Here is a 27,319-nt window from a genome sequence, read left to right as displayed (position 1 = left end):
CCCATTTAAAATTTGAAGTTACCAAAAATAAATTACAAGTTAATTTAGGTAAGTTTGGGGAAAAGATAATTTTTGTTTGTTGTGAACCTGCTTGATGCTTTTCATTTCATGTGATTTCTCTATTTTTAGTAATATTTTTTAAGAATGTGTCCTACAAAGCAGGTAAATGAATTCATGCATTAAATATATAATTCCTCCAGATTCCTTCAGAACTAACAAAATTGGTCTTGAAGAAGTGATACTTCATTCTGTCTGCAAGTTACCAAGAACTAAATGCTCTTTATTCATTTAGCAGTCATTTTTAGACTATTTGCCAGGCATAGACCTGTAAACAATAAATACATAACAGTATATGCTTGAGGTACAGTGGAGAGCATTTTTGCCAGGTATATAGGAAGTGATAGAAAGAGATGTTAGGGATATCTCAGGTGGTCCCTGAGGAGATTTGTAAAGGATAAGTGTTTATATTTGGACAAAGAAGCTTTTTTTTTTTTTAATTTTTTCTTTCAACGTTTTTTATTTATTTTTGGGACAGAGAGAGACAGAGCATGAACGGGGGAGGGGCAGAGAGAGAGGGAGACACAGAATTGGAAACAGGGTCCAGGCTCCGAGCCATCAGCCCAGAGCCTGACGCAGGGCTCGAACTCATGGACCGTGAGATCATGACCTGGCTGAAGTCGGACGCTTAACCGACTGCGCCACCCAGGCGCCCCTGGACAAAGAAGCTTTAAATAGTTTGCTATTGTTAGAACATAAGGTATATATAGAAGATAAGAAAACAAGAAATCAAATTACTATAACAGATTCAGTAATGAAAGAAGATGTATGTCATACTAAAGAGCTTATAGTTTGACCTATCAGTAGTTTTCATGGCAGTTAAGCTGTATCGCAGTGACCATAGAGGATGTTAGTTTGGAGAATAACAAGACTGGTGTGAGACACAAGGGAAGAGTATCTTGCATTAGTAGAACTGAAAATTAAAGGCCTAAAATAGATAGTGGCAATGGGAATGAAAATAAAAGAATAGATTCAGTGAGAGTGAGTTGATAGGCCTTTAGGCACAATGAAAAGCAGGAAAAACTTTTGTGGTTTCTGGGTTTGTTAACTTATTTGGAGATGTATCATAGGGGACACAAATAGATTGAATTTTAGCTGTCCATAGAGCGTATCCATGCACAGAACTATTTAAGTCTAAAACTTGGAGAAGTGGTGAACTGTCAGGGCTCCAGATGAGGGTTTGGGTATAATCATTTGAAATGTGAACCAGTATGAAGGTTGGGACAAGATCTTGCTTATTACTCTACCCACTGCATCTAGTACATGGGAAGTCCATGTATGAAACCATGGGGACAGAGTTTGAAGGGGTGTCTTTATGGACAATGGTTCAGAGTGGAAATGAGTCAGACCTTCAGCACAATCTGAGGTTCATTTATTCAGTTTCTTCCATAAGGCATAGGCATGCTGAGACCTTAGAGCAGGCTTGAGAGCAGACAGGAGCAGGAGTCAAGAGCAAAGAAAGAGGGAAATCTCTTTAGGGATGAAGAATGAATAAAAGTATAGATGTTTATAGATAGGAGTAATAAGGCAGGTGGTATAGCCTTTCTTTTTCTGTTTTAGGCAAAGCAAGGATGAGGTCAGATTGTTCTAATGCAGGAATTTTTTCCTTTGTCTTCTAGGCTTGTGAGAAGGTTGGCATGCAGATCCCTCGATTCTGTTATCATGAAAGATTGTCTGTTGCTGGAAACTGTAGGATGTGCCTTGTTGAAATTGAGAAAGCTCCTAAGGTACTTGATACCTAAAATTCCACACCATGCTGTAGAAGGTAGAAAACTTTAATCTTGCAGCGAATTTTACTTAGAATCATTGTTGTAGTGGAGAAACCTAGCCCTGTTTAATTGTATCTGTAAATTTATTATTTTGTGCAGTTGAGTCTGTTCATTTCAAAACTGGAAATGCATTGATGAAAGTGCTTTATAAATGCAAGCACTGTATAATTACAACAGATTGAGAAATTAAAGGTGACTTCTTACAGCTGGCAGTAGTATTTCCAAATGGCTGTGTGACAAGTAGGATGTGGAATTGCCAGGCAGTACATTGGAAGGGCTCATGCCGGGCCATTTTCACTAGAGAAAGGGATTACAATGAAGAGGTTCACTTTCTGTTTAATTTCATTTTGTCTTCTAAGTTTTAATTCAGTAGTACCTGCTAATCAAAACACAGTTATTTGATGTTCTGTTTCAGAGTCTCTATATAGAGTTGCATTGACTAGGAGGATAGAATTTAGAAGTACAATATCTTATTTTTTTTTCATAGAGAAATGTGAAGTGTCAGATTATCGTATCGTAACTATGAAAAGTAAAAAAATGAATCTTCAAAGATACTGGGCTTATTTTCAAATGTATAGCTGAATGTTTTATATGTTGGGTTGCTTATAATTACAACCGAATACAAATACTTAGACATTTTTCCATTGAAATTCCAGGTTGTGGCGGCTTGTGCCATGCCAGTAATGAAAGGTTGTAATATCCTGACAAACTCAGAGAAATCTAAGAAAGCAAGGTACTTTCATGTTATTTAGCATAGTAACTTTTCTTAGAGAAGAAAATTGTTCATTTCAGTATTTAGACCTTCCCCATAGATGGGAAATTCAATAGCAAGTTTTGAAAAAGTTGGTATGTTTGACTTCTAGGAGCAGTGGAATTAAGTACATGTTGAGGAGGTGAAGTCAGGTGTTTATTGTTTTGAGCATTAAAAGCTCTTATTTAGGGGAAAGAAAAAAAAGCTTTTATTTAGGAGCACCTGGGTGGCTCTGTCGGTTAAGTGTCTGACTTTTGGTTTCAGCTCAGGTCATTATCTCACAGTTCATGAGATTGAGCCCCGTGTTGGGCTCTGCACTGGCAGCGCAAGAGCCTGCTTGGGATTCTCCCTGTCTGTCTCTGCCCCTCCCCTGCTCATGCTGTCTCTCAAAATAAATAAACTTGAAAAAGAATCTCTTATATAGTAACCTGTTCAACTTATGATGAATAGTGAGTCTGGGGCTTATTGAACTGAGATTATTGTAGTAAAGTATTACTGTTACTATATAGGCATTGATTATATTTGTTTTTGCTGTGCATTTGTGTGGGTGTTTTGTTTTTTCCTAATTTTTTTTTAATGTTTATTTTTGAGAGAGACAGAGTGTGAGCAGGGGAGGGGCAGAGAGAGAAGGAGACACAGAATCCGAAGCAGGCTCCAGGCTCTGAGCTGTCAGCACAGCCCAACACAGGGCTTGAGCCCACAGACTGCGAGATCATGACCTAAACCGAAGTTGGACGCCTGATTGACTAAGCCATCTAGGCACTCTGTTTTGTTTTGAATTAATGTTTTCTGAAGACTATTTAGTGACTTTGGGTAATTTTGTGTTTTTAAAAGTCATAATTTTCTAGATTCTTTAATGATATTTTATTCCTGGACTTCTATAAGCATTTTTTAGACTGTGTGTCTAATACTAGAATGATGGTTGCATTGGCATTTTGATAATAAATGTAAAGTTAATACTATATGAAAAAGTACATCCCTGAAGGTTAGATAGCCATTTTGAGTGCCAAAAATTTATATCATTTTGTGTACTACAACTTTTCGTACAGAGAAGGTGTGATGGAGTTCTTGTTAGCAAATCACCCACTGGACTGTCCTATTTGTGACCAGGGAGGTGAATGTGATCTGCAGGTATGTTGTCAAACTTCATAAATCTGTTTGATTATCTCAGGTTTTAATTTCATTAGCAGCATTATGTTAACTCTCTCCTAATCTACTAAAGGACCAGTCCATGATGTTTGGAAATGATAGGAGCAGATTTTTAGATGGGAAACGTGCTGTGGAGGACAAGAATATTGGGCCATTGGTAAAGACTATCATGACTAGATGTATACAGTGTACTCGCTGCATCAGGTAATGTTTTTCCTTCTCTCTTCTGCAATATCATTCAGATACTTAATAGTCACAAAATTTGGTGGAATAACGATACTAGAAAAAAAAGGCAACTTTTTTTTTGGTAGGAGAAGAGGGATGTTTTTAATGTTTTCTGCATAAGCCAATAAAATGAATCGTTCACTTTCAGTGAATATCAACTTCTGTGGAATTTACAAATAAAAATATACAAGCATTAACTCCTTGATAACTTGCTGAGCTATACCTATGATTCGTGCAGTTTGTGTTATGCTATGATTAAATTACATGCAAGCATTGAACAATTTTTTATTCAAGGACTTTGCTCACCATTGAAAATAAACTCGTGTCTTTTTGGTGTTTTGAAAATCATTATCTCACTGTGATCATAGGAAAGGAGATAATTTTGCTGGATTTTACCATTTGATGGTATATTTTTATCCTGCAGGTTTGCAAGTGAGATTGCAGGAGTAGATGATTTGGGAACAACAGGCAGAGGAAATGATATGCAAGTTGGCACGTACATTGAAAAGATGTTCATGTCTGAACTGTCTGGAAATATCATTGATATCTGCCCTGTAGGTGCCCTGACTTCGAAGCCCTATGCTTTTACTGCCCGCCCTTGGGAAACAAGGTATTCAGTGTTGTAATTTTTGACAATTTGTTTTTTATCCTTTAATTGGCTAGTATTCAAAAAAATTTAAGATTCATTTTCTTCCTGTATTCTAATTGTTTTGGTCTGCTAAGGTTTTATGTATTTGCTTTAAGTAAAACCCTCTTAATGGAGAGTAAGTAGATAGATTAAAGGATAGGATGATCTGGCAAATTAATTATAGTTTTCTTGGAGATTGATTCCAAAGTACTTAACCACATAATTATTTTATTCACTTGTTCTTCCAAAGAGTAAAATTGTCTTGATGTTTTAAAATTTATAGTCTCTTCTCACTGTATATTGTTTTCAGACGTGTGGCTATATTATCCTTTATTTAATCAGTTCCTATTATTAGACATTTTAGTTTGTTTCTTTTTTTTTTTTTAATTTTTTTTTTAACGTTTATTTATTTTTGAGACAGAGAGAGACAGAGCATGAATGGTGGAAGGGCAGGGAAAGAGGGAGACACAGAATCAGAAGCAGGCCCCAGGCTCTGAGCCATCAGCCCAGAGCCTGACGCGGGGCTCGAACTCACGGACCGCGAGATCGTGACCCGGGTGAAGTCGGACGCTTAACCGACTGAGCCACCCAGGCGCCCCTAGTTTGTTTCTATATAGTTGTAAATCTATGATAAAAATTGTTATTCATAAATTTTCACGTATATCTCTGATTCTTCTGACTAAACTGGGAAATGGAGTAGGTAGTTGCAACAAATTTGGGTATTTTTAAGGTTCTAAAGCCTATCATTAAATTGCCCCCCATATTTAGACTTCCACTAGAATATGTGGGAGTATCTCAAAATTCTGTGTTTTAAGCCATGTATTTTATGTATATAAAAAGATTGGGGGGATGGGGCACAGTACATAGGTGAAATGTTCAAGTAGAGGTTTTTCTCTTTTGCTTCCTGAAACTCCCATAATGCATGCAGAAAAGAAACTTCCATCTCCACAGCCTCCCTGAGCCTGGCAGAGCCTCCTGTTCAGGTGGTAGGAAGGGGATGAGAACAGGCCCCAAGACACATCACCGCTGATTTCTATGCTTCTTGCTTGAAGTTCAGTAGTTTTGCCACACATAAAAGCTTCTCATGATGGTGTTTGCCTTTGGAAGATTTCCAAAGTGCTGAATTGGTTGTTTTTTGTTAATTTTGTCCAGCTTTATTTTTGCTTTTTGTGGGGAGGATTTATCAGACTTTTTAATTGGCCATACCCAAAAATCTTACTCTCTTGCTATTTATCTTGATAATCAGATTTGGCCATTTGGAGCCCTTACCATTGGCTTTTGTATTATTTAACAGTTCCTATTTTTATTTATTCATTTATTTGTTCTTTTAAAGTTTATTTTTGTGAGAGAGAGAGAGAGCGCGCATGCATGCTAGCACAAGTGGGGGAGGGGCAGAGAGAGGGAGATGGAGAATCCCAAGCAGCCTTCATGCTGACAGCCAGATTAAGAAATTTTGTCAGTGCGGAGCCCAACACAGAGCTCAAACTCACGAACCATGAGATCATGACCTGAGCTGAAATCAAGAGTCAGACTCTTAACTGACTGAGGCACCCAGGCGCCCCTAGATAACAATTATTAAAGCTTTATTTTTACAGTAGGAATTAATGTGACGTATTCAAATACGAGGATATTTTTTTTTTATTGCAGTTTCTCTGGGTCCCATTAACTTTAGAAATTCAGAAAGGAAAGTCATCGTAAAATTTTTTGTTTTTGAGAAACCAGGTAACAGAAACTTTGTCCTTATTGCCAAAATAAATGTGGGAAACATAGGTGTTTATTTTCTCAGAAAGACGGAATCCATTGATGTAATGGATGCAGTTGGAAGTAATATTGTGGTAAGCACAAGAACTGGAGAGGTGATGCGGATTTTGCCAAGGATGCATGAGGATATCAATGAAGAGTGGATCTCTGATAAAACCAGGTATGTGCTACTACATTGTTTTCCTTCACTTTTGCAGTTGATTTAAACTAAATTTTATACTCACTTTAATTTTAAGGGACTGTCTTTATTCTTGTAAATTAGTTAATGTAGATTATTTGTATAGAGAACTGGACAAAACTAATGTTAATAGTCCTAGGTATATCAATGGCTTTCTTACTAAGTTTGACAAATACCATTTCCTCCCAGTTGGAAAAATTGAAGGGGATTAATATATTTAATCTATTCCAGTTTGTTCATTGGAGAAAAGAAGCTAAATATAAGTTAGAGCTTGCACGTGATAATTTTGATAAAATATCTGGAGGTATTCAAGTTTTATAAGTAAAAGTGATTTGAGAAAAAAAGAAAAAGTGATTAAATGATTGGCTTCTTTAGCTGTCAGATTTTTATGTGTTACAATTTCAAGAGTATTCAGGTAGCTGAAAACAAATCATAAGAACCCAAACTTTTTAGATGTTTTAGTTTCAGATGGTGTTCATAAAATAATTTATTAGTTCATCCTTCAAAAGACCTGAAGTAATTATTTGTATTCAGGTATTTATTCTGTTTGACACTTTAACCAGTACTGTATTTAAATAACATTTCTTTTATATTTTAAACTTGAAAACTATAGTTGCCTCTAGCAAGATTCCGTAAATGGTGTATTTTCTGTTACCTAGATTTGCCTATGATGGGCTAAAACGTCAAAGACTAACCGAGCCAATGATCAGAAACGAAAAGGGGCTTTTAACCTACACTTCCTGGGAAGATGCACTCTCTCGTGTAGCTGGAATGGTAAAAAATTGAAATATAGAATAAATAGTATTTGTAATTTTTAAGGGACATCTTTGTAACAAAGAGGGGTCATGTATGTCTCTTCACTTCTTTTGTTTTACCAAGATTGCCTTCCATTTAATGAGCATTTATTAAGAACCATATGCCAGAGGGGCGCCTGGGTGGCTCAGTCTTTATTGAGCATCCAACTCTTGATTGTGGCTCAGGTCATGATCCCAGGGTTGTGGGATTGAGCCCCACATCGGGCTCTTCTCTGAACGTAGAGCCTGCTTAAGGTTCTCTCTCTCTTTCCCCCTGCCCCTTTCTCCCCTACTTGTGCTCACTTGCTCTCTCTTCTCTAAAATCAAAAAACAAAAAATGCAACAAAACAAATAAAAGAACCAAATGCCAGATATCATGCTGGAAGTAGGGCTATAGAGACCACTAATATATGGTCCCTACTTCCCACAATTTTGTAGTTGGGAAAGATGCAGAGTCAGTCAGGTATCATGTGCTGCTGCAGTTAGTTGTGCAGGAAATCATGTCTGAGAGAGCCTGTGGGAGGGGTGCCTAACCACGACTAGCGTATCAGGGATGCCTTCCTACGTGAGGTGACTTAGGCAAAATCTAAGAATGAATGCAAACTTGCCAGAGCAAAAGTGGAGAGAATGGCTTTCTAGCCAGAGACAAAGGCAACGTACACAAAGGACTTGAGGGAACGGTGGATACTTCAGAAGAAATTGTATTTAGCTGTAATTCCTCACTCTTCATTCTCCAAACTTCATTATGAGACCTCTTTGTTTCTAATATAAAACAGCTTCCCTCCAAGCTGGTGGTATTATTAGCCTCATCTACACCTTTGCTTCTCACTTTTATATTAATAATTAGTGTAAACCTTTTAAGTCAAAAGTTCATTGCTTTTTTTTTATACTTACAAATAACTATTGCTTTGTGTTCTGAGCAGTGGTCTTTGCCGAACGGAGGTGTTTTGGTGATACCCTTTTCATCCATTTCTAGTTGCAGAGTGTTCAAGGCAAGGATGTGGCAGCAATTGCAGGTGGCTTGGTGGATGCTGAAGCCCTGGTAGCTCTCAAAGATTTGCTTAATAGAGTGGACTCTGACACCTTGTGCACTGAAGAGGTCTTCCCCACTGCAGGAGCTGGGTGAGCAGTATGAATCTAGCATCTAGGCTTGCTTTGTTGTTGTTGTTGTTGTGACAAGCTGTGTATAAATCAGTACATCTGGGCGCCTGCCTGGCTGGCACAGTTGGTAGAGCAAGTGATTCTTTTTTTTTTTTTCCTGATTTTTTTTTTTTTTAAGTTTATTTACTTAAAGAGAAAGTGCAAGTCAGGGAGGATCAGAGAGAGAGGAAGAGAGAATCCCAAGCAGGCTCTGCGCCATCAGTCTAGAGCCTGATACGGGCCTCGAACCCATGAATTCTGAGACCGTGACCAGAGCCGAAGTCAGATGCTCAACTGACTGAGCCACCCAGGTGCCCTACAGGTGACTCTTAATCTTGGGGTTCTGAGTTCAAGCCCACATTGGTGGTAGAGTTTACTTAAAAAGATAAATTTAAAAAAGAGAAAATACACCTATGGCTGATATGTGACCGCTTGGATTCTCCATCATACCCACCAATTTGTTTTCACATATATAGGCCAAAGTCAAGCCAGGAACTATTAGAGAATCCAGTTATCAATAATAAGTATCTGAAACTTTGATGTAATTTAGAAATACTTCCTAAGGATTTATTGTCTGGGAATACCTTGGGTTTGTGGACATGAGAATGTTGCGTGGATTGTCATTGTGTATTAGTAAACCTGCATTTTTAATTTTGTGTTTCTAGCACAGATTTGCGTTCTAATTATCTTCTTAATACTACAATTGCTGGTGTGGAAGAGGCAGATGTTCTCCTTCTGGTTGGTACAAATCCGCGTTTTGAGGCACCACTGTTTAATGCTAGAATTCGAAAGAGGTTAGTAATATTCAGGGTTTAAAAACTGGTTATATAATAATTTGTTTTACATCTGAAAAATGACTACTTAGCTGATTCCTAATGGTGTTAGTCGGAATGAGACTCCAGAAGATAATTGGAGGGCTGCTTCTAATCAGTCCATTCCTTCCCTCTTCTCCTGCTGATCGTTTTACTTTATCTTCTCATTTTGAAATAATTCAAGATGCACCAATTTTTCCATAATTTCTTTTATAATTTTTTCTAATGATTTTTTTTTTTTTTACCTGCCCAGGATCCAGTTTCAAGTCACACATTGCAATTAGTGTCATGACTCTCTCCAGGGTTTTTTTTTTTTGTTTTGTTTTGTTTTTTACATTTTTTTGAAGCGCAAAGCCAGGTATTTTGTAGAATACCTCCATCTTTTCATATTTTAGAGATTTATAAATAGGTTGGTATAATTTGTCTATGATGTGATACTGTTGAGAGTGACAGGGGGAATTAATTACTCCAGGGTAACAGATGAAAACCAGCACTGTCTCAGACAAACAATATGTGGTCACTGCATTTGTAACTATTTTTAGAAGAACTGGTTCTATACTTGCCTATCAAAAAGAATAAATATGAATGATGTAGTTTATTTTCATGAACTATATTAAAGTGGCCTTAATGGATAATTAGGAGATGACTGGCTCTGCTGTGATAAGGCAAAATAAAAATTATAAATCATTTATTCTAAAATTAAAAGTTTTATTTATAGGTTGCGTAGGGTTCCTAACAGCAAATTAATTCACTGACTTACCTTGGTGTGTATTCTTACAGCATTATTATTTTGAAAGGTATACAGTAAGTTGTATCTGTTAAGGTTAAGTGTGCTGTGAGTGTTTTTGTGTTTTTAACATTTGTAACATAAATGTAGACCCTAGCATTGATGAGACTGATGACTATTTTGAATTAGTAATTTAGCTCTAAAAGTTTGTCATTTTTATTTCAGCTGGCTTCATAATGACTTAAAAGTGGCCCTTATTGGCAGCTCAGTGGATCTCACTTACAGATATGACCATCTGGGAGATTCCCCCAAAATTCTTCAGGAGATTGCTTTGGGTAACCATCCATTCAGCCAGGTGCTCTTAAGTTATATGTACCTACCTTTGTTAATTTTTAAGCATTTTTAGTTTAAAAAGTTACTGTTTTATAATAGTGATATGTGATTACTGTTAAAAATTACACCAGTACAGAAAAGAAAATGGAAGAAAGTAAAGTATTACCCCAAATTCCACCAACCCAAACAAGCATTGATGAACCATCATAGTCATCTCTATTCATGTATAGAGCAAGATGGATGGATAGGCAAACAAAGATGAGATCGTGTTATACATGCTGTTTTTATGTACCATGGTTTAATTTTACTTGAAATTATCAGAAAAGAAATTGAAGTGAACCTGAAACAATTAAACTTTAGGAAATCTTTCTTTATTGCAAGAGTTATTACTAAATTTCACCAGTCCTTCCCTACTGAGCACTTTATTTACATTTATCTCATTGCTGTCTGATATTTATAGGTCTTAATTTACTATTCCAAGAGGGGCTAATAAGTACACTATACCTTGAGTTCTTGCTTGGGAGTGTGTTTTATTCCTGAAGAGAGTGTTGGCAGGATACAGAGTTCTTGAGCCACACTCTTTTTTTTCTCTTTGTGAACTTTATAAACAAGGCCTTTTGTTACTGTGGAGAAGTGTGATGTCAGTCATATTTCCCCCCACCCCTGTCCTAATTTTTTTTTTTAACTGTCTAGGTACTTATTTAGAGAGCTTGAGCAGGGGAGGAGCAGAGAGAGGAGAGAGAATCCCAACCAGGGGTTTGCGCAGAACTCCATGTGGGACTTGATCTCAAGAACTGTGAGATCATGACCTGAGCGAAAATCAAGCATCAGACGCTTAACCAACTGAGCCGCCCATAGAAACTTTTTTTTTTGATACTTTATACTTAGATCTTTATCTTTGAAATTTAATAACTTTACCAGAATACCTTAACGGTGGTTCTCTGTCACATTTTTATGGGACATGGTATACCTTTCATTGTGAAGATTCAAGGTTCTTTTTACTTTAGTATTTGTGTGTGTATGGTGGAGTGCTGATTGTTAAAAAAATGAAAGAAGTTTCTGGTTTTCATGTAATGGCTCTGGAGAGTAGGCAGTTTGACAGATGTTGTGGTTGTCCAAGGATGTCATCATGGAAGGACATTCCTTCCTGCTTTACTATCCTCTGTGCCTTTGCTTCCTTGTGTGTTTGCGTGTGCGCTTCTCCTTATTGTTCCAAGATGGTGTAGCTTTAGGCGTAGTCAAGTGGGACAAGGCAGCTAAGCCCAGTTCCTTTGTTTTGAATAGGAAAAACATGATTACAACTGCAGTGATCAAAAATATAAAAAAAAATACTTAAAAGTGTCCCTCTTTTCTAGTTCCTATCTCCATGCCCCAGAAGATGATAAGTATGTTTTTTTTCTATACTAGATTTAAGTCTGTTTTCTATTAGTTAAGATGTGCTGCTAACAAAAAAAGAATGAACCAACAAAGCAGATACTGGATCCCCTTTTGTGTCTTTTTCTGTCATTTTTCCTTTGTTCTTTTATTCTTTTTCAGTTTGCTTTATATGATTTTGTATTGCCTGTCTTTCTTGTCCCTATTTTTGAAGTCCTGTTTTATTTTGTTTTTTATTGTTTCTGGAATGAAGTTCATCGCTACTTTGTTTCTCTTTCAGTTCTTTCCTGAGTTCTGTGACAAAATGTCCTTCTATTGTATAATACTCTCTGTTTTGTCACTCTTCTAAGCCTTTCTTTTCAAGCGAGAAAAAGCGTGTTTTTCATTTTCTCTGAGGCTATTGAAAACTATTTCTCTGCACACTTCACATTTTCTTGGGAAATTCCTCTTGTGATCAATGTCTTCCCCTAGTGTGTAGGCATAATTTTCATGCTGATTCTTTGCTTTGGGCCGCTTATTTATTGAGGAATGATATAGAGGGTGGACAGGAGAGTGAGCTATATAGTCTTCAGCTTTTAATTTTTCTATCCTCCACCAAATCTGTTGTTTCCTTTGCTTTTGGCATGCACTTCCCTTCATGTTTTGACATTCAGGAAGCAGAGCCCTTAAAGTCTTAGCTATTCTGCGTTGTAATCCTAGTGATTGTTGCTTTCCCTACCTCTTCCTCCTTGTCTGGAGCATGGTGGGTAGATAGACTGTAGCATGGTACTTGAGTGTGGTTTTCCCTCTTAGACGGTACCAACTAAACGTCTGTAGGGACGTTGCCCAGTTTTTCTTGGACATACCCGTAATCATTCTGACCAAAGGATATTTGGGAAAGTCTTTCATTCTCAGTACTTAGTTTTAGAAAGTCTGTTTTATCTGATTCTCACTTAGCCATTTCACCGTAGCATTGGCAACATGTTTTTGGTTAAATCTGATTGGATGTATGTCTATATGTTGATTAGTAAAAAATCAAAGGCATTCTGCATTGAAACTAAAACTTGACACAACATATCGTAGATGCAAATTTGATTAGATTTAGTTGATTGTTTAGATTTTTTAATCAAAATTCTTTTTTTTTTTAAATAGGTATTACATGAAGCTAAAAAACCAATGGTGGTTTTAGGCAGTTCTGCACTCCAAAGAAATGATGGGGCAGCAATTCTTGCAGCTGTTTCCAACATTGCTCAAAAGATTCGGACGAGTAGTGATGTTACCAGTGATTGGAAAGTTATGAATATCCTTCATAGGTATGTTGAGTAATTGTTTTATATACTGTAAAATTCAAGTAATTTGTGTACGTGTATTCTGTTACATTGTCACATTTAGACTTACAAACAGCTTAATATTTAGCATCTGTAGCAGATGCAAAATAGATTAAAACCTTTATTTTCTGTGTGAGAAGAACCTGAGATAATAAATAATATTTAAAATATTAGAAAAAGCAGTGCTGACAAAATTTTGAAAATCTGTACCCTATTAGTATACCTTGGTTCAATAATTGCAACAAGTCCTATGACTTCGATTAAATGATAAAAATGTAAACATGAGAACTCAATGTAAGGAAAGTTTTTTTTCTGACTATATTAATAATGCAAATTTATTTCAGAAAGTTGGAAAGAGAACAAAGTATACAAAAATGGAAATTATCCTTATTCCACAATTTACAGATAATTACTGTTGCTACTTCTGGTCCTTTTTTTCCTGTGTAAATATTTTTCTAGTTATATAGTTGAAATCATATTGTGTAAACAGTTTTGTAACCTGGTTTTAATCAATTTTCATTACCTGATAAAATTTCCTCCTGTAATTAGAAATTTTTTATAAACTTTAATGGCTGTTTAATATCATGAATATGTATAAATTTTTAGCTATTTCATTATTATTAACATGTAAATTGATGCTAGTCTTTTTTTTTTTTTTTTTCGTTAAGAGAGAGCAAGAGTGAGCAGGGGAGAGGAGCAGAGAGAGAGAGAGAGAGATTGATTCCCCACACGATGTGGGGCTTGATCCCAGAACCTTGGGATCATGACTTAACGCCAGAATCATGAGTCGGATGCTCAACTGACTAGCCACCCAGGCACCCCTAGTTTAATATTTCATTTCATTTCATTTTATATATTATTATTTATATTTGAGTTAGTTAATAGTGCAATATTGGTTTCAGAAGTAGAATTCAGTGATTCATCATTTACATACAACACCCAGCGCTCATCACAAGTACCCTCCTTAATCCCCATCACCCATCTAACCCATCTCCCACCTACCTCCCTCCATCAACCCTTGGTTTGTTCTCTATTGTTAAAAGTCTCTTATGGTTTATTTCCCTTTCTTCTCTTCTCCCTCCTTCCCATATGTTCATCTGTTTTGTTTCTTAAATTCCACATATAAATGAAATCATATGATAGTTGTTTTTCTCTGATTTATCTGGCTTAGTATAGTACATTCTAGCTCTATCTATGTCATTGCAAATGGCAAGATTTCATTCTTTTTGATGGCTGAGTAATATTCTGTCGTGTGTGTGTGTGTGTGTGTGTGTGTGTGTGTGTGTGTATACACACATACATACACACACCACATTTTCTTAAAAACATTTTTTTTTTAATGTTTATTTATTTTTGAAGGAGAGAGAGACAGAGTGTGAGTGGGGAGGGGCAGAGAGAGAGAGACACAGAATCTGAAGTAGGCTCCAGGCTCTGAGCTGTCAGCACACAGCCTGATGCGGGGCTGAAACTCACAAACCGCAAGATCATGACCTGAGCTGAAGTCGGATGCTCAACCGACTGAGCCACCCAGACGCCCTGACACCACATTTTCTTTATCCATTCATGAGCTGATGGACATTTGGGCTCTCTACATAGTTTTGCTATTGTTGTTAATACTGCTGTAAACATTGGGGTGCATGTACCTCTTCAGATCTGTATTTTTTTTTATCCTTTGGGTAAATGCTTAATAGTGCAATTGCTAGATTGTAGGGTAGTTTTACTTTTAGTTTTTTGAGGAATCTCCGTACTATTCTCCAGAGTGGCTGTACCACCAGCAGTGTAAGAGTGTTCGTTCCCCTTTCTTCATATCTTTTCCAAAGCCCGTTGTTTTTTGTGTAGTAAATTTTAGCCATTCTCACAAGTGTGAGGTGGTATCTTACTGTGGTTTTGATTTGTATTTCCCTGATGAAGAGTCATGTTGAGCTTTTTTTTTTTTTTGATCTGGGGGGGAGGCGCTAGTCTTTAAAAATAATGCAGTATCAGAGAAAGAGAGAGAGAGAATCCCAAGCTGCCTCCACACTTAGCACAGAGCCCAACCCAGGGCTTGATATCACGACCTTGAGATCCTGACCTAAGCTGAAATCAAGAGTCAGACACTTAACCTACAAGCTACCCAGGCACTCCACGTATTACTTTTCAAATTTGTTTAAGGATTAAAGCTAACCACTTTTATTATTTTTTTTAATTTTTTTATTATTTTTTTTTAACGTTTATTTATTTTTGAGACAGAGAGACAAAGCATGAACGGGGGAGGGTCAGAGAGAGGGAGACACAGAATCTGAAACAGGCTCCAGGCTCTGAGCTGTCAGCACAGAGCCTGACGCGGGGCTTGAACTCACGGACCGCGAGATCATGACCTGAGCCGAAGTCGGCCGCTTAACCGACTGAGCCACCCAGGCGCCCCAAGCTAACCACTTTTAAATATGATAGGCAAATTGTTTTCATTTAGAAGTATTTTCATACATTCTAAAACATTAATTTCAGTGTTATATTTCTCCTTTATTGGTTTGATTTGGCATTGCAAATCTTGTAAACACTTTGAAAAACTTTATATTTTATATATATTTTTAAATGTTTATTTACTTTTGAGAGAGAAAGAGAGAGACAGAGTGTGAGTGGGCAAGGGGCTGAGAGAGGGAGACACAGATTTGGAAGGAGTCTCCAGGCTCTGAACTGTCAGCACAGAGCCCCACATGGCTCGAACTCAAAAACCACGTGATCATGACCTGAGCCAAAGTTGGACGCTTAACCGACACCTCTGGATCCTTTCTGGTCACAATTTTTACTTCTTATTTTTAGTTCACCCTTGCATCCATGTCCTTATTCGTACAGTTTTGTGTTTCTGAATGGGTACCAAAATTAACAACTTCAAAAAAATTCCTGAATGTCTAACAATGTATTTCTGGTTCCTTCTCAAAGGTAAACACCTGGCTAAGTACAAAGGTGACAGTCTTTTTTCCTTTAATAGTCAGTAATTTTTCACCATTTCATTTAACATTTTAAAGAGAATCTCCTGTAATCTCAGTTTTGTCCCTGAGAATGACCTGACTTTGTGTAGGTGTGCGTGTCTGCTTGCTTGCCCTTTGGTTCTTGATTTTTAAGGGTTCCTTATTTTTGATGTTAAAGAAAATTCTACCAGAATATAAGTGGTGACACTCAGCTGTCATTACCTTTGCCTGGGAATATCATAGTTACTGGTTTACTTAGTTACTTGCTCTCATGCAGAAGCTTCTTTTGTTATGCATTGGTGGCCCTCAGACTTTTGGTTCTTTTCCCTCATAATTTTTCTCATTTCCTTTTTTTCTGGGTTTAGAGAAAATGCCTTTTCAGAAAAAGTGTATTTATTGGGGCACCTCGGTGGCTCAGTTGGCTAAGTGGCTGGCTTCGGCTCAAGTCATGATCTTGGGGTTTGTGGGTTTGAGCCCTGTGTCAGGCTCTGTGCTGACAGTTTTGGATTCTGTGTCTCCTCTCTCTCTCTGTCCCTCTCCCATTTGCGTTCTTTCTCTCTCTCAAAAATAAACAAACATTTTTTAAAAAGTTTATTTACTTTTGAGAGAGAGAACACAAGTGGGGTAGGGGTAGAAAGAGGGAGATTGAGAATCCCAAGCAGGCTCTGCACTGCCAGCACAGAGCCCGACACGAGGCTCAAAGTCACTAACAGTGAGATCATGACCTGAGCTGAAACCAAGAGTCAGATGCTTAACCGACTGACCTACCCAGGCACCCTTAGAGAACATGTCTTGTTTTGTTCCATCATTTTGTCGGTTTTCATTCTAGAGAGCACTGACGTTGATGTAATTTTTAATTTATTAACCTTGTTTCTCATTTCATTATTAAAAGATTTCCTTTTTTTGAAAGTTCATTTTAGTTTATTAGGACGTATCTTTTATTGCAAAGGCAAAACTTAGGCTTACTGAGTTTGTTTTTCCGGGATGAGGTAGACTGTCATAAGTTAATGTGAGTCTCTGCTCAGATCTTTGAGAGAGAGATATCAAGACATTAAAAAAATACTATTGGGGCACAGGGATTAGTTTTGAAATTGGGAAGTAGGAGTCTTCCAACTTTGTTTACTTTCATGATAGGTTTGGCTATTCTGGGTCCTTTGCAAACCATATGAATTTTAGGATCAACTTGTCAGTTTCTGTAAAGTATTCAGCTGGGATTTTTGATAGGGATTGCACTGAATCTATAAGTTCAGTTGGTGAGTATTGTCTTAACAGTAGTAAGTCTCCTAATCCATGGACATGGGATGTCTTTCCATTTAGTAAGGTCTTTAATTTCTTTCAAAGTTGTTCTGTAGTTTTCGTTATATATACCTTACACTTTTTTTTAAAACGTTTCATTCTTTTGACGTTATCCAGTCAGAGTTTGACAGAGGAGTAGCATCTGGTAGGAGTTGGTTTGACCTGCTCTCCTCCCCCAACAAATAGGTAAAACACCAATCTGCTTTATATATAGTAGGTCCTCAGAATGGCTACTATTTCTAGAAAGAAAGTTAACATTAGCAAATTAGACCAAAGACTGAGTTGTTCAGAGTATAGTTATTTCAGACTTGTTCTTTAAAGGATTATTTTCTGCTTATAAGAGTAGTATATGTTCATAGAAAGAACTTCATAAGGACATACACTTATGAACTAATTATAGTTTTCTCCAAGTTACAGTCTTACGGGTAGTGTTTTAATTTCTCCCTTTCGGTTTTCAAAATCGTCTAATTTTTATCTAATGACAGTTTTTGGCTTACTGTGTTGACTAAGAACCAATTTTAGGGTAATTTCAATTGGCATAATGTTTCCACAATTATTCTAATAATTCTGAGCACCTTGTTTCTTTGTTTGCCATTCTTAAAACAGTAAAAAACTGCTGTTTCTGGTTTTGACATCTGTTTAAAATGGGTAAAGAAGATAAGGGAAGGTCTTTGTCAGCATTGAATAGAAAGGAGATTAAGTATCATTTCAAGAATCACATTTAATTTTTTATAATGATAACACTGCAGGTGTGCTAAAAATCTGATTGTTTTACAGGATTGCAAGCCAAGTAGCTGCTTTGGACCTTGGCTATAAACCTGGGGTGGAAGCAATTCGTAAGAGCCCTCCCAAAGTGCTATTTCTCCTGGGAGCAGATGGAGGTTGTATCACTCGACAGGATTTGCCAAAGGATTGTTTCATTATTTATCAAGGTAAGTAGCATCTGTGATACCAGAAACAGAAGAGAATCGAATATTGTGTAGATTAGAAACTGTATGGCAATATATTTAGTGGATTGAATATTTTCCATTCAAGAATTTCATACACACGCCCCAATATTTTTTTAATATTTTTTTTAATGTTTATTTATTCTTGAGAGAGAGAAACAGAGTGTGAGTAGGGGAAGAACAGAGAGAGAGGGAGACACAGAATCCGAAGCAGGCTCCAGGCTCCGAGCTGTCAGCACAGAACCCTATGCAGGACTCGAACCCATGAACTGTGAGATCTTGACCTGAGCCGAAGTCAGATGCTTAACTGACTGAGCCACCTAGACGCCCCTCAATATTTTTTAAAAACCAAATCATAGGTTTTATTAGTTACATAGTTGATACTGCAATTGAGAATTATTACCTGTAGAAAAAAAGAATTATTACCTGGGACACCTGGCCAGCTCATTCGGTAGAGCTTCTGACTCTAGATCTCAGGGTCATGGGTTCAAGCCCTATGTTGGGTGTAGAGATCACTTTAAAAAAAATTACTTAAGGGTCCTGGGTGGCTCAGTTGGTTAAGCATCAGACTTCAGCTCAGGTCATGATCTTGCGCTCCATGAGTTCAAGCCCTGCATTGGGCTCTATGCGGATAGCTCAGAGCCTGGAGCCTGCTTTGGATTCTGTGTCTCCCTCTCTCTCTGCCCCTCCCCTGTTTGCTCTCTCTCTCTCTCTCTCTCTCTCTCTCTCTCTCAAAAGTAAACAAATATTTAAAAAAATTAAAAAAAAATTACTATCTGATGATATCTAATAACAAAAAATTAAAAGAAGCCTAAATGCTTCAGTAACAGGAATGGTTAAATTATGGTTTATTTATACAGTGAAATATTATGTAGCACTAAAATTCTGCTTTTCAAAGAATGTTTACCATTATTATATAATTAGAGGAAAGCACTTTTATATAAACAGTATAAAAAGTTTAAAAAATCATGAGTGTTATGTTACAGAACATTTAATGAAATATATTTGACAGTACTTCTTTGGCTTCTTTGTATTTGACTCATTTTCTTGAACTCTTACTCATAAATGTAATCAAGTTTCCCTGGAATAGATGGAGTCCAGAGTGTTCCTGGATATTTTACAGGGAAAAGTATTACATAACTCTCTACTTCATTTTACACAAACACCATAAATTTATTAATAGGCTTTTTATTGCCATGGCACATAAAAAGCATTATATAATGTTTTGTATTTTTTGTTTGTTAAAATTAAAGCAAAATACATAAATTACATCCAGCTCCTTATCCTATCCAGAGATAATCATTGATGATGGTTTTGAAATGTGTGCTTCATGTATTTTTCTATGTATGTACAAAAATGAGACTAAATATTTTATATATTTTGTTTAACTCAAGTTCTTTTTTCCTTCTAACAGTTTTGTTAAACTATTAAAACTTTCATTATACTATTTCAGTTTTTCAGCAAGCTGTTTTGTATAGTTTTCTGTTTATTGTGTTTTTAGTATTATCACTGTCATTCCTGAACTACATTTTTGTTCCTCCACCATTTCCATCTACTTTACCAAATTTCACTTACATATACCTGAGCATTTCTAGTTTGTAATTATCAAGAGAAATAATATAGCTAGTTGCCCATATATGTGTGGTGTTATGTGCATTTCTGTATTTGTAAAAAATTATGTGGGAAGATACATAGCAAATGCTTATCAGTGATTTCTTTGGGAAGGGAGTTGAAATGTGGGCTTTTTATTCCAAAAAATTTTTATATTGTTTTGTATATTGTAATTTAGTAAACAATTTTGTAATTATTTTTTGTTTTTTAACACTTTTTAAATTCTTAATGGGATTTACAAAAGGGTATCTTCTGGGTTCATGTATGGTACCTAATCAATTTTTTGCTAAAATATGGTTTGCATTTTCCGTCTTTTCACAGGACATCATGGAGACATTGGAGCTCCAATAGCTGATGTTATTCTCCCAGGCGCTGCTTACACAGAAAAGTCAGCCACTTATGTCAATACTGAAGGCCGAGCTCAGCAGACAAGAGTAGCAGTGACACCTCCTGGCTTGGCAAGAGAAGACTGGAAAATTATAAGAGCCCTCTCTGAGGTATTTGTTCTTAGTGATGTTGCTAATGGGAAGTTTGACTTGTTAGCTTGTCAAAGACAAAGTGGATGCAAGTCTGAAGTGCAGAGATGATTTGAATAATCTCTGTTGGCAAAATATGTTCAGAAAATGGGAATTTGATATTGGTGTTTTTATTTTTGGCTTATTTTTTGCCTAAAAATACTGCTTTTAACTCTTTTTATTGTAAAAAAGAAAAAAGGCATCATGAGATTTAAAATTATACACAGTTGTCTGTAGATTTTGTTTATGATCAGTATCAGGTTAGCAAAAGCATTCAGATTTAGCATACCATTATCTCTTTAATGATTTATTTCATAATCAGTCTAATTTCTAAAGAGAAATTACTAACATACTGATAGCTGTTTATGAATTAAAATTTTTGACCATTGTGTTCTCCACTTAACCACAATATACATGCTAATGAACGCCAATAGAATTTTCCTTGGTACAACATTATTTCACTATAGTTGCAATTATGTATGATTTGAATTTTTAAATACTAAAGCTTTGTGTCAATTTTGGGGACCTGATATGTATAGATTGCAGGTATGACTCTTCCATATGATACTCTGGATCAAGTAAGGAACAGATTGGAGGAAGTCTCTCCTAATCTTGTCCGATATGATGATGTTGAAGGAGCCAATTATTTCCAGCAAGCAAATGAGCTCTCCAAGGTAAAAACTTGCCTGTATGCAGTTTTCATACTAGTGTATCCTCTGGTGTTAGTTTTCAATTCTATTATTGATCTCATGCTTTTTTGTTCTTGTTGTTGTAGCTAGTGAACCAGCAACTTCTTGCTGATCCGCTTGTTCCACCTCAGCTAACAATAAAAGACTTCTACATGACAGGTATGCATCTGTCAGCATGCCTGCCAAATATAAAAGGTGGGAAGGTAGAAGATCACCTAATTTAGCATCGTGATTCCAACGTCTTCGGGTGCCTGGGTGGCTTAGTTTGTTAAGCGGCTGACTTGATTTTGGCTTAGGTCATGATCTTATGGTTCATGAGCTCGAATCCCATATTGGGCTCTGTGCTCACAGTGCGGAGCCTACTTCAGATCCTCTGTCTCCCTTTCTCTGCCCCTCTCCCGCTCAATCTCTCCCTCTGTTTCTCTCAAAAATAAATAAATGCCAAAAAAAAAAAAAAAAAAAAAAGATTCCAACCTGTTATTAAGAATATTTGATATTTTTATTTAATCTTTGAAAATTTTCAAACATCAGAAGTAATGTAATTTGTAACATCTGATTTTACTCTTTTTTTTGTTTCTGAAATGTAAGCATGTTTTCAATATAAAATTTTACTGTTGTGTATAAAATCATTATATACTAATTTAGGAAGCATTTTTGTAAGTGTCAGCCAGAATTGCTAAGGTTTTTCTGAGAAGTACAGTAGAAATAACAAAACTCATGTTAAACAGTGCTTCTAGGGGCGCCTGGGTGGCGCAGTCGGTTGGGCGTCCGACTTCAGCCAGGTCACGATCTCGTGGTCCGTGAGTTCGAGCCCCGCGTCGGGCTCTGGGCTGATGGCTCAGAGCCTGGAGCCTGTTTCCAATTCTGTGTCTCCCTCTCTCTCTGCCCCTCGCCCGTTCATGCTCTGTCTCTCTCTGTCCCAAAAATAAATAAACGTTGAAAAAAAAAAAAATTAAAAAAAAAAAAAAAAATAAACAGTGCTTCTAGGTATGCCTGGGTGGCTTAGTTGGTTAAGCATCTGACTTGGGCTCAGGTCGTGATCTCATGGTTCGTGAGTTCGAGCCCCGCATTGGGCTCTGGGCTGACAGCTCAGAGCCTGGAACCTGCTTCAGATTCTGTGTCTCCCACTCTCTCTGCACTGCCCTGCTCACGCTGTCTCTCTCTCTCTCAAAAATAAAATAAAAAAATAAAAACAAAAAAACCCAGTGCTTCTGATGTATATTGTTAGGAATGTTTTTAAGGAATGCAGACTTACTGAAACTTCTTTACTGCAAATCTTCCATTTGGTATAAAATAACACCTGATATAATATCTGTGTTATGAGGTAATTTAAAAATGATTTTAAATAATTTTCTATCAAAGCAGATAGTGTATTTTTTAATTTTTTAAGTTTGTATCTAAGATTATTGTTAATTGTTTTTTAGTTATGTTTGTTATAGAATACATACTTAAGCCCAAAGAGCAAACAATTACTATGATCCCACCATCCAGAAAAATAACTATATTTATTTTTTTAACATTTTGTCAGGCATCCAGGGATATACACATACATTTATTTAAACAAAAGATATGATTATTCATTTATGGGGGGAGGGGTGTTGACAGCTTTATTGAAATATCATCCACATACCATGAAATTCACTCATAAAGTGTACAATTCAGTGGATTTTAGTATACATACTATTTTATAAACTTTTTTTCAAAAATAGTATTTTGTACATGTTTTACCTGTCTTTAATAATTTTCTACAATATTTTTAATGTTGCACACTAGCATGTTGTATGAATGTATATAATTATTATTATTTTAAGTTTACTTATTTTGAGAGGGAGAGAGCATGCACAAGTAGAGAGAGGGAAAGAATGAATACCAATTTGTGCTGGCAGCACAGAGCCTGACTTGGGGCTGGATCCCATGAACCCGTGAAATTATGACCTGAGCCAAAATCAAGAGTCGGACATTTAACTGACTGAGCCACGCAGACACTCCATGGCTGTATATATATAATTATTTAATCATTTCTAGGAGTAATTGTTAAAAACATTTATTAGCTAATAAGGGACTTCTGAATTTGTTGCTCTCACATTACATATAGTTCAATAGGGTTTTATAGTCTTTTTTTGTTGTTCCTGAATATGTGCAACAAACTTTTACTGTGTGCTTTTTTAAAAATTGTATTATCAAAATGCACTTTTTAAAATATCTTTCAGACTCAATTAGCAGAGCCTCACAGACAATGGCCAAATGTGTCAAAGCTGTCACAGAAGGTGCCCAAGCAGTAGAGGAGCCATCTGTTTGCTGAAACATCTACTAGGAACCCTGTTTTGTTACAAATAATTAATGGACAATTATGTTGGAGTGATCTTCTACAGGTTTATCTGTTTAAAAAATAATCTGAATGATGTAATATTTAAGATTGTACCATGCTTATTTGAAAATGATACTGTGGTTATTAGTGAATTTTGAGGTTTCAAAAACATTTATGTGTTGTATGTAAACATTGTTAAATAGTTTAATGAAGATATTTACAGATGCTCTTTCACATAAAAGCATTGGTAATCTTTGTGACACATATAAAGAAAATCCTTAAAATAGGGGTTTTTGTTTATTTTCATTGATCGTTTATGTTTGTAAAATGGTCCTTCCATTAGGAGCCACTGTTTTCTAGTGCTAATGATCTAAGCATTCTGTCAAGCTGGGTAAATAGAAAATATATATATAATATAATCTTACATCAGATATGTATTTGAACAATTATAATTAATCATAATAATGGTAGATCATGATTATTCAGCTTTTCCTATATGCTAAGCACTCTGGTTTTATGTGTATTGTCTTGTTTTGTCCTTGCTACAATTCACTGAGATAGTGTTCTCTCATTTTACAGATGAGGAAACTGAAGCCTAGTGGTATTTGGTAACTTGCCCAAGGTCACAGCAAAGTCGAGGACTCAAGCTTAGTTCTGACTCCAAAGCCCATTGTTCTTTCCTGCTACACATAATTGCCTCCCATTAATACAGACCCTATAGGTTATTACTTCTAAGAATTAGCATTGAGAAGCTTAATATATAGTCCATTTTTCTGTTTTCTCTTGAATCTGTTTCTATGTCACGGTGATTTATGTGACATTTTTCTTTGTGTAAGAGATTATACACACACATACACCACTAGAGTGAAGGAGTAAAGAGATATAATTTAGGTCTTTATTGAAGTTCCATATTCATTATATTAACACCATCTGTAGTCTTAAATGAACTAAATTATTCCAATAATAGAAGAAAAACTGACAGCTTTCATAATTTTCATTGTTAAAAAGTAAGTAAAAATTTTACAATTAACCTAGGAGATAATCTAACTTATTAAATTTTTTTCACTATCTATGGTCAGAATCCTTTTGTTTTATAATCCCTATTCCTATTTTCACTAAAGACTTAGCCCAATTATAGGATGCAATATTCTTGATACAATAAGATTTTTAAAATAATAATATGTCATCGATACTTTATCTTCAAAAATTGTACAAAATGTGTCACTTGTAACAGCTTTTTCAGAACTGTTTATCTTCTTTAGTAAAACATTAAGAAATGTATTTTGCTTAAAGTACTTAAAATTCTAAGTTGCCTGAAATTATACAAATTCTTGCTTAAAGCCTTTGAATTCAGCACAACCTTTCTGTCCCCTTAGCACTGTAGCTGACCTCGAGGGGGCATATGTGGCATATGCTGTTTTGTATTTTACACAGTACTTTTCAGTGAATGTTAGTAGATTTCATAGGCTTGTTGGTGAGGGAACATTGTGTTCAAGTGGAGAAGAGGTGACATATAACCAAATTGGTCCAGAATCCTTGGGCTGCCATCTAGGCAGTGCGTGTTGAACTTGTAATTCTTTTTTTTTTTTTTTTTTTTTAATTTTTTTTTTTTTTCAACGTTTATTTATTTTTGGGACAGAGAGAGACAGAGCATGAACGGGGGAGGGGCAGAGAGAGAGGGAGACACAGAATTGGAACCAGGCTCCAGGCTCTGAGCCATCAGCCCAGAGCCTGACGCGGGGCTCGAACTCACGCACGGTGAGATCGTGACCTGGCTGAAGTCGGACGCTTAACCGACTGCGCCACCCAGGCGCCCCTGAACTTGTAATTCTTTAAAGAATACTCTGTCTGGGGTAAGTAGTGCTCTGTAAAATTGGCTTGTTTATACATAAAGTAAACATGCAAGTCTGTCTGATGAGTGCCTATTTTGTGTAATGCTTAATAGTAAGGTTATTGCGGACATAAACATTAAGGGTGGTTGCTAGGGAAAAAAGACTTTCTGAAGAAGAGCTCCCAGATAGAAAAGAAATATATATAGGTGAGACTAACCTGGCTGATGGAATTATGGTTCTAAGTAATGAAAGGGTCAGCAGTGAGAAGGTCTACAAAGGCTCAGGGCCAAGTCCCTTTGGGTGAAGAAACCAGTCTGAAAATATCCAGGAAGAGTGATACTCATTTACACTTGATCTTAGCCAAAAGGGAAGCTAAGAAGCAATGGGAAAAGTAATATCATTTAAAGAGGACCTTCTAAATATGTATCTCTAAAGCTTGAAGTACATTATGTCTAATTTCACAAAAAAACCTGCAACTAATAGGTTTGAGACCCAGGAAATATGAAGTAACTTGCCTAAAGCTACAGAGTTACAGACTAAAGGTAAGGGAGTTTAAATTCGAGATATTTTTATTGTCCCATGTTGCCCCAAATATAAACCTTTTGGACAGTATGAAAATTGAGTACATGTATAAGAAGAATCTTAATGCCTAAGCTCCATACAGAATGCTCCCCAAATTTATTGTGAATTGTATTATAACAAATACGTTAATAAAAAGTATTATGCCTTCTTAATAATACTCAGTATACAGTCATTATTGTTTGTTGCTGAGTTGTTTAAACACCACTTCTTGCCAGGTCTGACATACCTAGTTCAACTTTGGAAAGGTATTTAGAAAAATTTTAATATTGTTCGTTTGTAAAACGGGGATAAAAATCGAATAATTGTATTTACTTCTGACCTCAAAGAGTTGTTTTGAGGAGTAGGTCAGAAAACCTATGAAACTCAGCTTTCTTCCTGACACATAGTAAATGTTCAATGTGCTCAATAACTGAAGACCATTATTAGAGGAAAACGTGTACTCAAAATTTTGCTCAGTTTCAGGAGGTTGCAGTGAACCATCCGTGGGAATTTTTTTTTTTAAACTCTGTGCCCTGCCCAACATGGGGCTTGAACTCACAAGAGATCAGGAGTCACTCTACTGACTGAGCCAGCCAGGCACCGCCATGGAAGTTCTTTATCCTAAAATTAAAAGTTCCATTCTAAATGAATCAAGTGAAAAACTCAAACTATTGATTGTGAAAGTCATGCCTAATATAACTTCCAGCTTACATTTTTCTAAAGAAATGCATTCCTTTCCTAAGGCTCCAAGGAATTAAATTGACTTATCCAAGGTCAACCTAATCAACAAAACACTGCTACTATGGACCGTCCACCAAGGTTGTGAAATTTATTATGTAGAACTCTGCTTATTTTGATAGGACTTTTACCAGTCAAGTAGAAAGATTTACTGAGTGTTGCGTTCTAACCCTTAAAAGAGAGTACTTCCAAGAGCAAAACCATAAAAACAATGCTATCAGAAGAGGGGGAAGATACTTGCTAGTAAAGTAAGGGTAGTAAGATAGATAGTAAGGTAATAGAGGGTCAGAGCTATTGATGTGCACAAAGGAGGCCAGTGGATTCTTTTGCCAACATAAACTTCTAGCTAATATAAACTCAGCCTTATTGTTACTCTAACCAATTACACTGCCACTATTCAACACATGAGAAAAGCAAGCAGTGCTAAGAGGTGTTTTGTTTTGTTTTGTTTTGTTTTTTTAATGTTAACATGTCATGACTACTGTTAAGATGTCCCTGGTAATACTACAAATCTGTTGGTAGCAAAGGTCTTGTATGGCTGTGAAAATGAGGGTTCAAATAGAAATTATGATACATATTAATATTACAAGCTATTTTTTAGGACATTTGGTGAGGCTAGTTGTGTCTTAGCATGCCTAGACCTTGTTAGTGATTGACTCAACTTTTTTTTTTTTTTTAATTTTTTTTTTTTCAACGTTTATTTATTTTTGGGACAGAGAGAGACAGAGCATGAATGGGGGAGGGGCAGAGAGAGAGGGAGACACAGAATCGGAAACAGGCTCCAGGCTCTGAGCCATCAGCCCAGAGCCCGACGCGGGGCTTGAACTCACGGACCGCGAGATCGTGACCTGGCTGAAGTCGGACGCTCA

At 36.4% G+C, this 27,319-nt stretch overlaps 1 protein-coding gene across 3 annotated transcripts in view; it reads left to right on the top strand.

The window, feature by feature from the left end:
* The window catches only part of NDUFS1 (NADH:ubiquinone oxidoreductase core subunit S1), a 30,325-nt gene extending 5,426 nt beyond the window's left edge, over positions 1–24,899 (top strand). For all 3 annotated transcript variants that reach the window (XM_025932854.2, XM_086719426.1, XM_086719425.1), the window contains 16 exons: positions 1,677–1,784; positions 2,483–2,559; positions 3,627–3,708; positions 3,800–3,930; positions 4,376–4,561; positions 6,366–6,500; positions 7,178–7,292; positions 8,289–8,434; positions 9,118–9,246; positions 10,217–10,346; positions 12,830–12,990; positions 18,027–18,181; positions 20,129–20,304; positions 20,862–20,996; positions 21,098–21,170; positions 23,222–24,899. In XM_025932854.2, the coding sequence (XP_025788639.2) occupies positions 1,677–1,784; positions 2,483–2,559; positions 3,627–3,708; positions 3,800–3,930; positions 4,376–4,561; positions 6,366–6,500; positions 7,178–7,292; positions 8,289–8,434; positions 9,118–9,246; positions 10,217–10,346; positions 12,830–12,990; positions 18,027–18,181; positions 20,129–20,304; positions 20,862–20,996; positions 21,098–21,170; positions 23,222–23,313 (2,031 nt within the window). In that variant the 3' untranslated portion in view covers positions 23,314–24,899. The remainder of the gene's footprint in view (positions 1–1,676; positions 1,785–2,482; positions 2,560–3,626; positions 3,709–3,799; positions 3,931–4,375; positions 4,562–6,365; positions 6,501–7,177; positions 7,293–8,288; positions 8,435–9,117; positions 9,247–10,216; positions 10,347–12,829; positions 12,991–18,026; positions 18,182–20,128; positions 20,305–20,861; positions 20,997–21,097; positions 21,171–23,221) is intronic.
* The last annotated feature ends 2,420 nt before the right edge of the window (positions 24,900–27,319 follow it).

This window comes from Puma concolor, chromosome C1 (genome assembly GCF_028749965.1).
Source record: "Puma concolor isolate L17-30 chromosome C1, mPumCon1.1.hap2, whole genome shotgun sequence".
In the NCBI taxonomy this organism is placed as follows: domain Eukaryota; kingdom Metazoa; phylum Chordata; class Mammalia; order Carnivora; family Felidae; genus Puma; species Puma concolor.
This window is presented reverse-complemented; position numbering and strand designations above follow the sequence as displayed.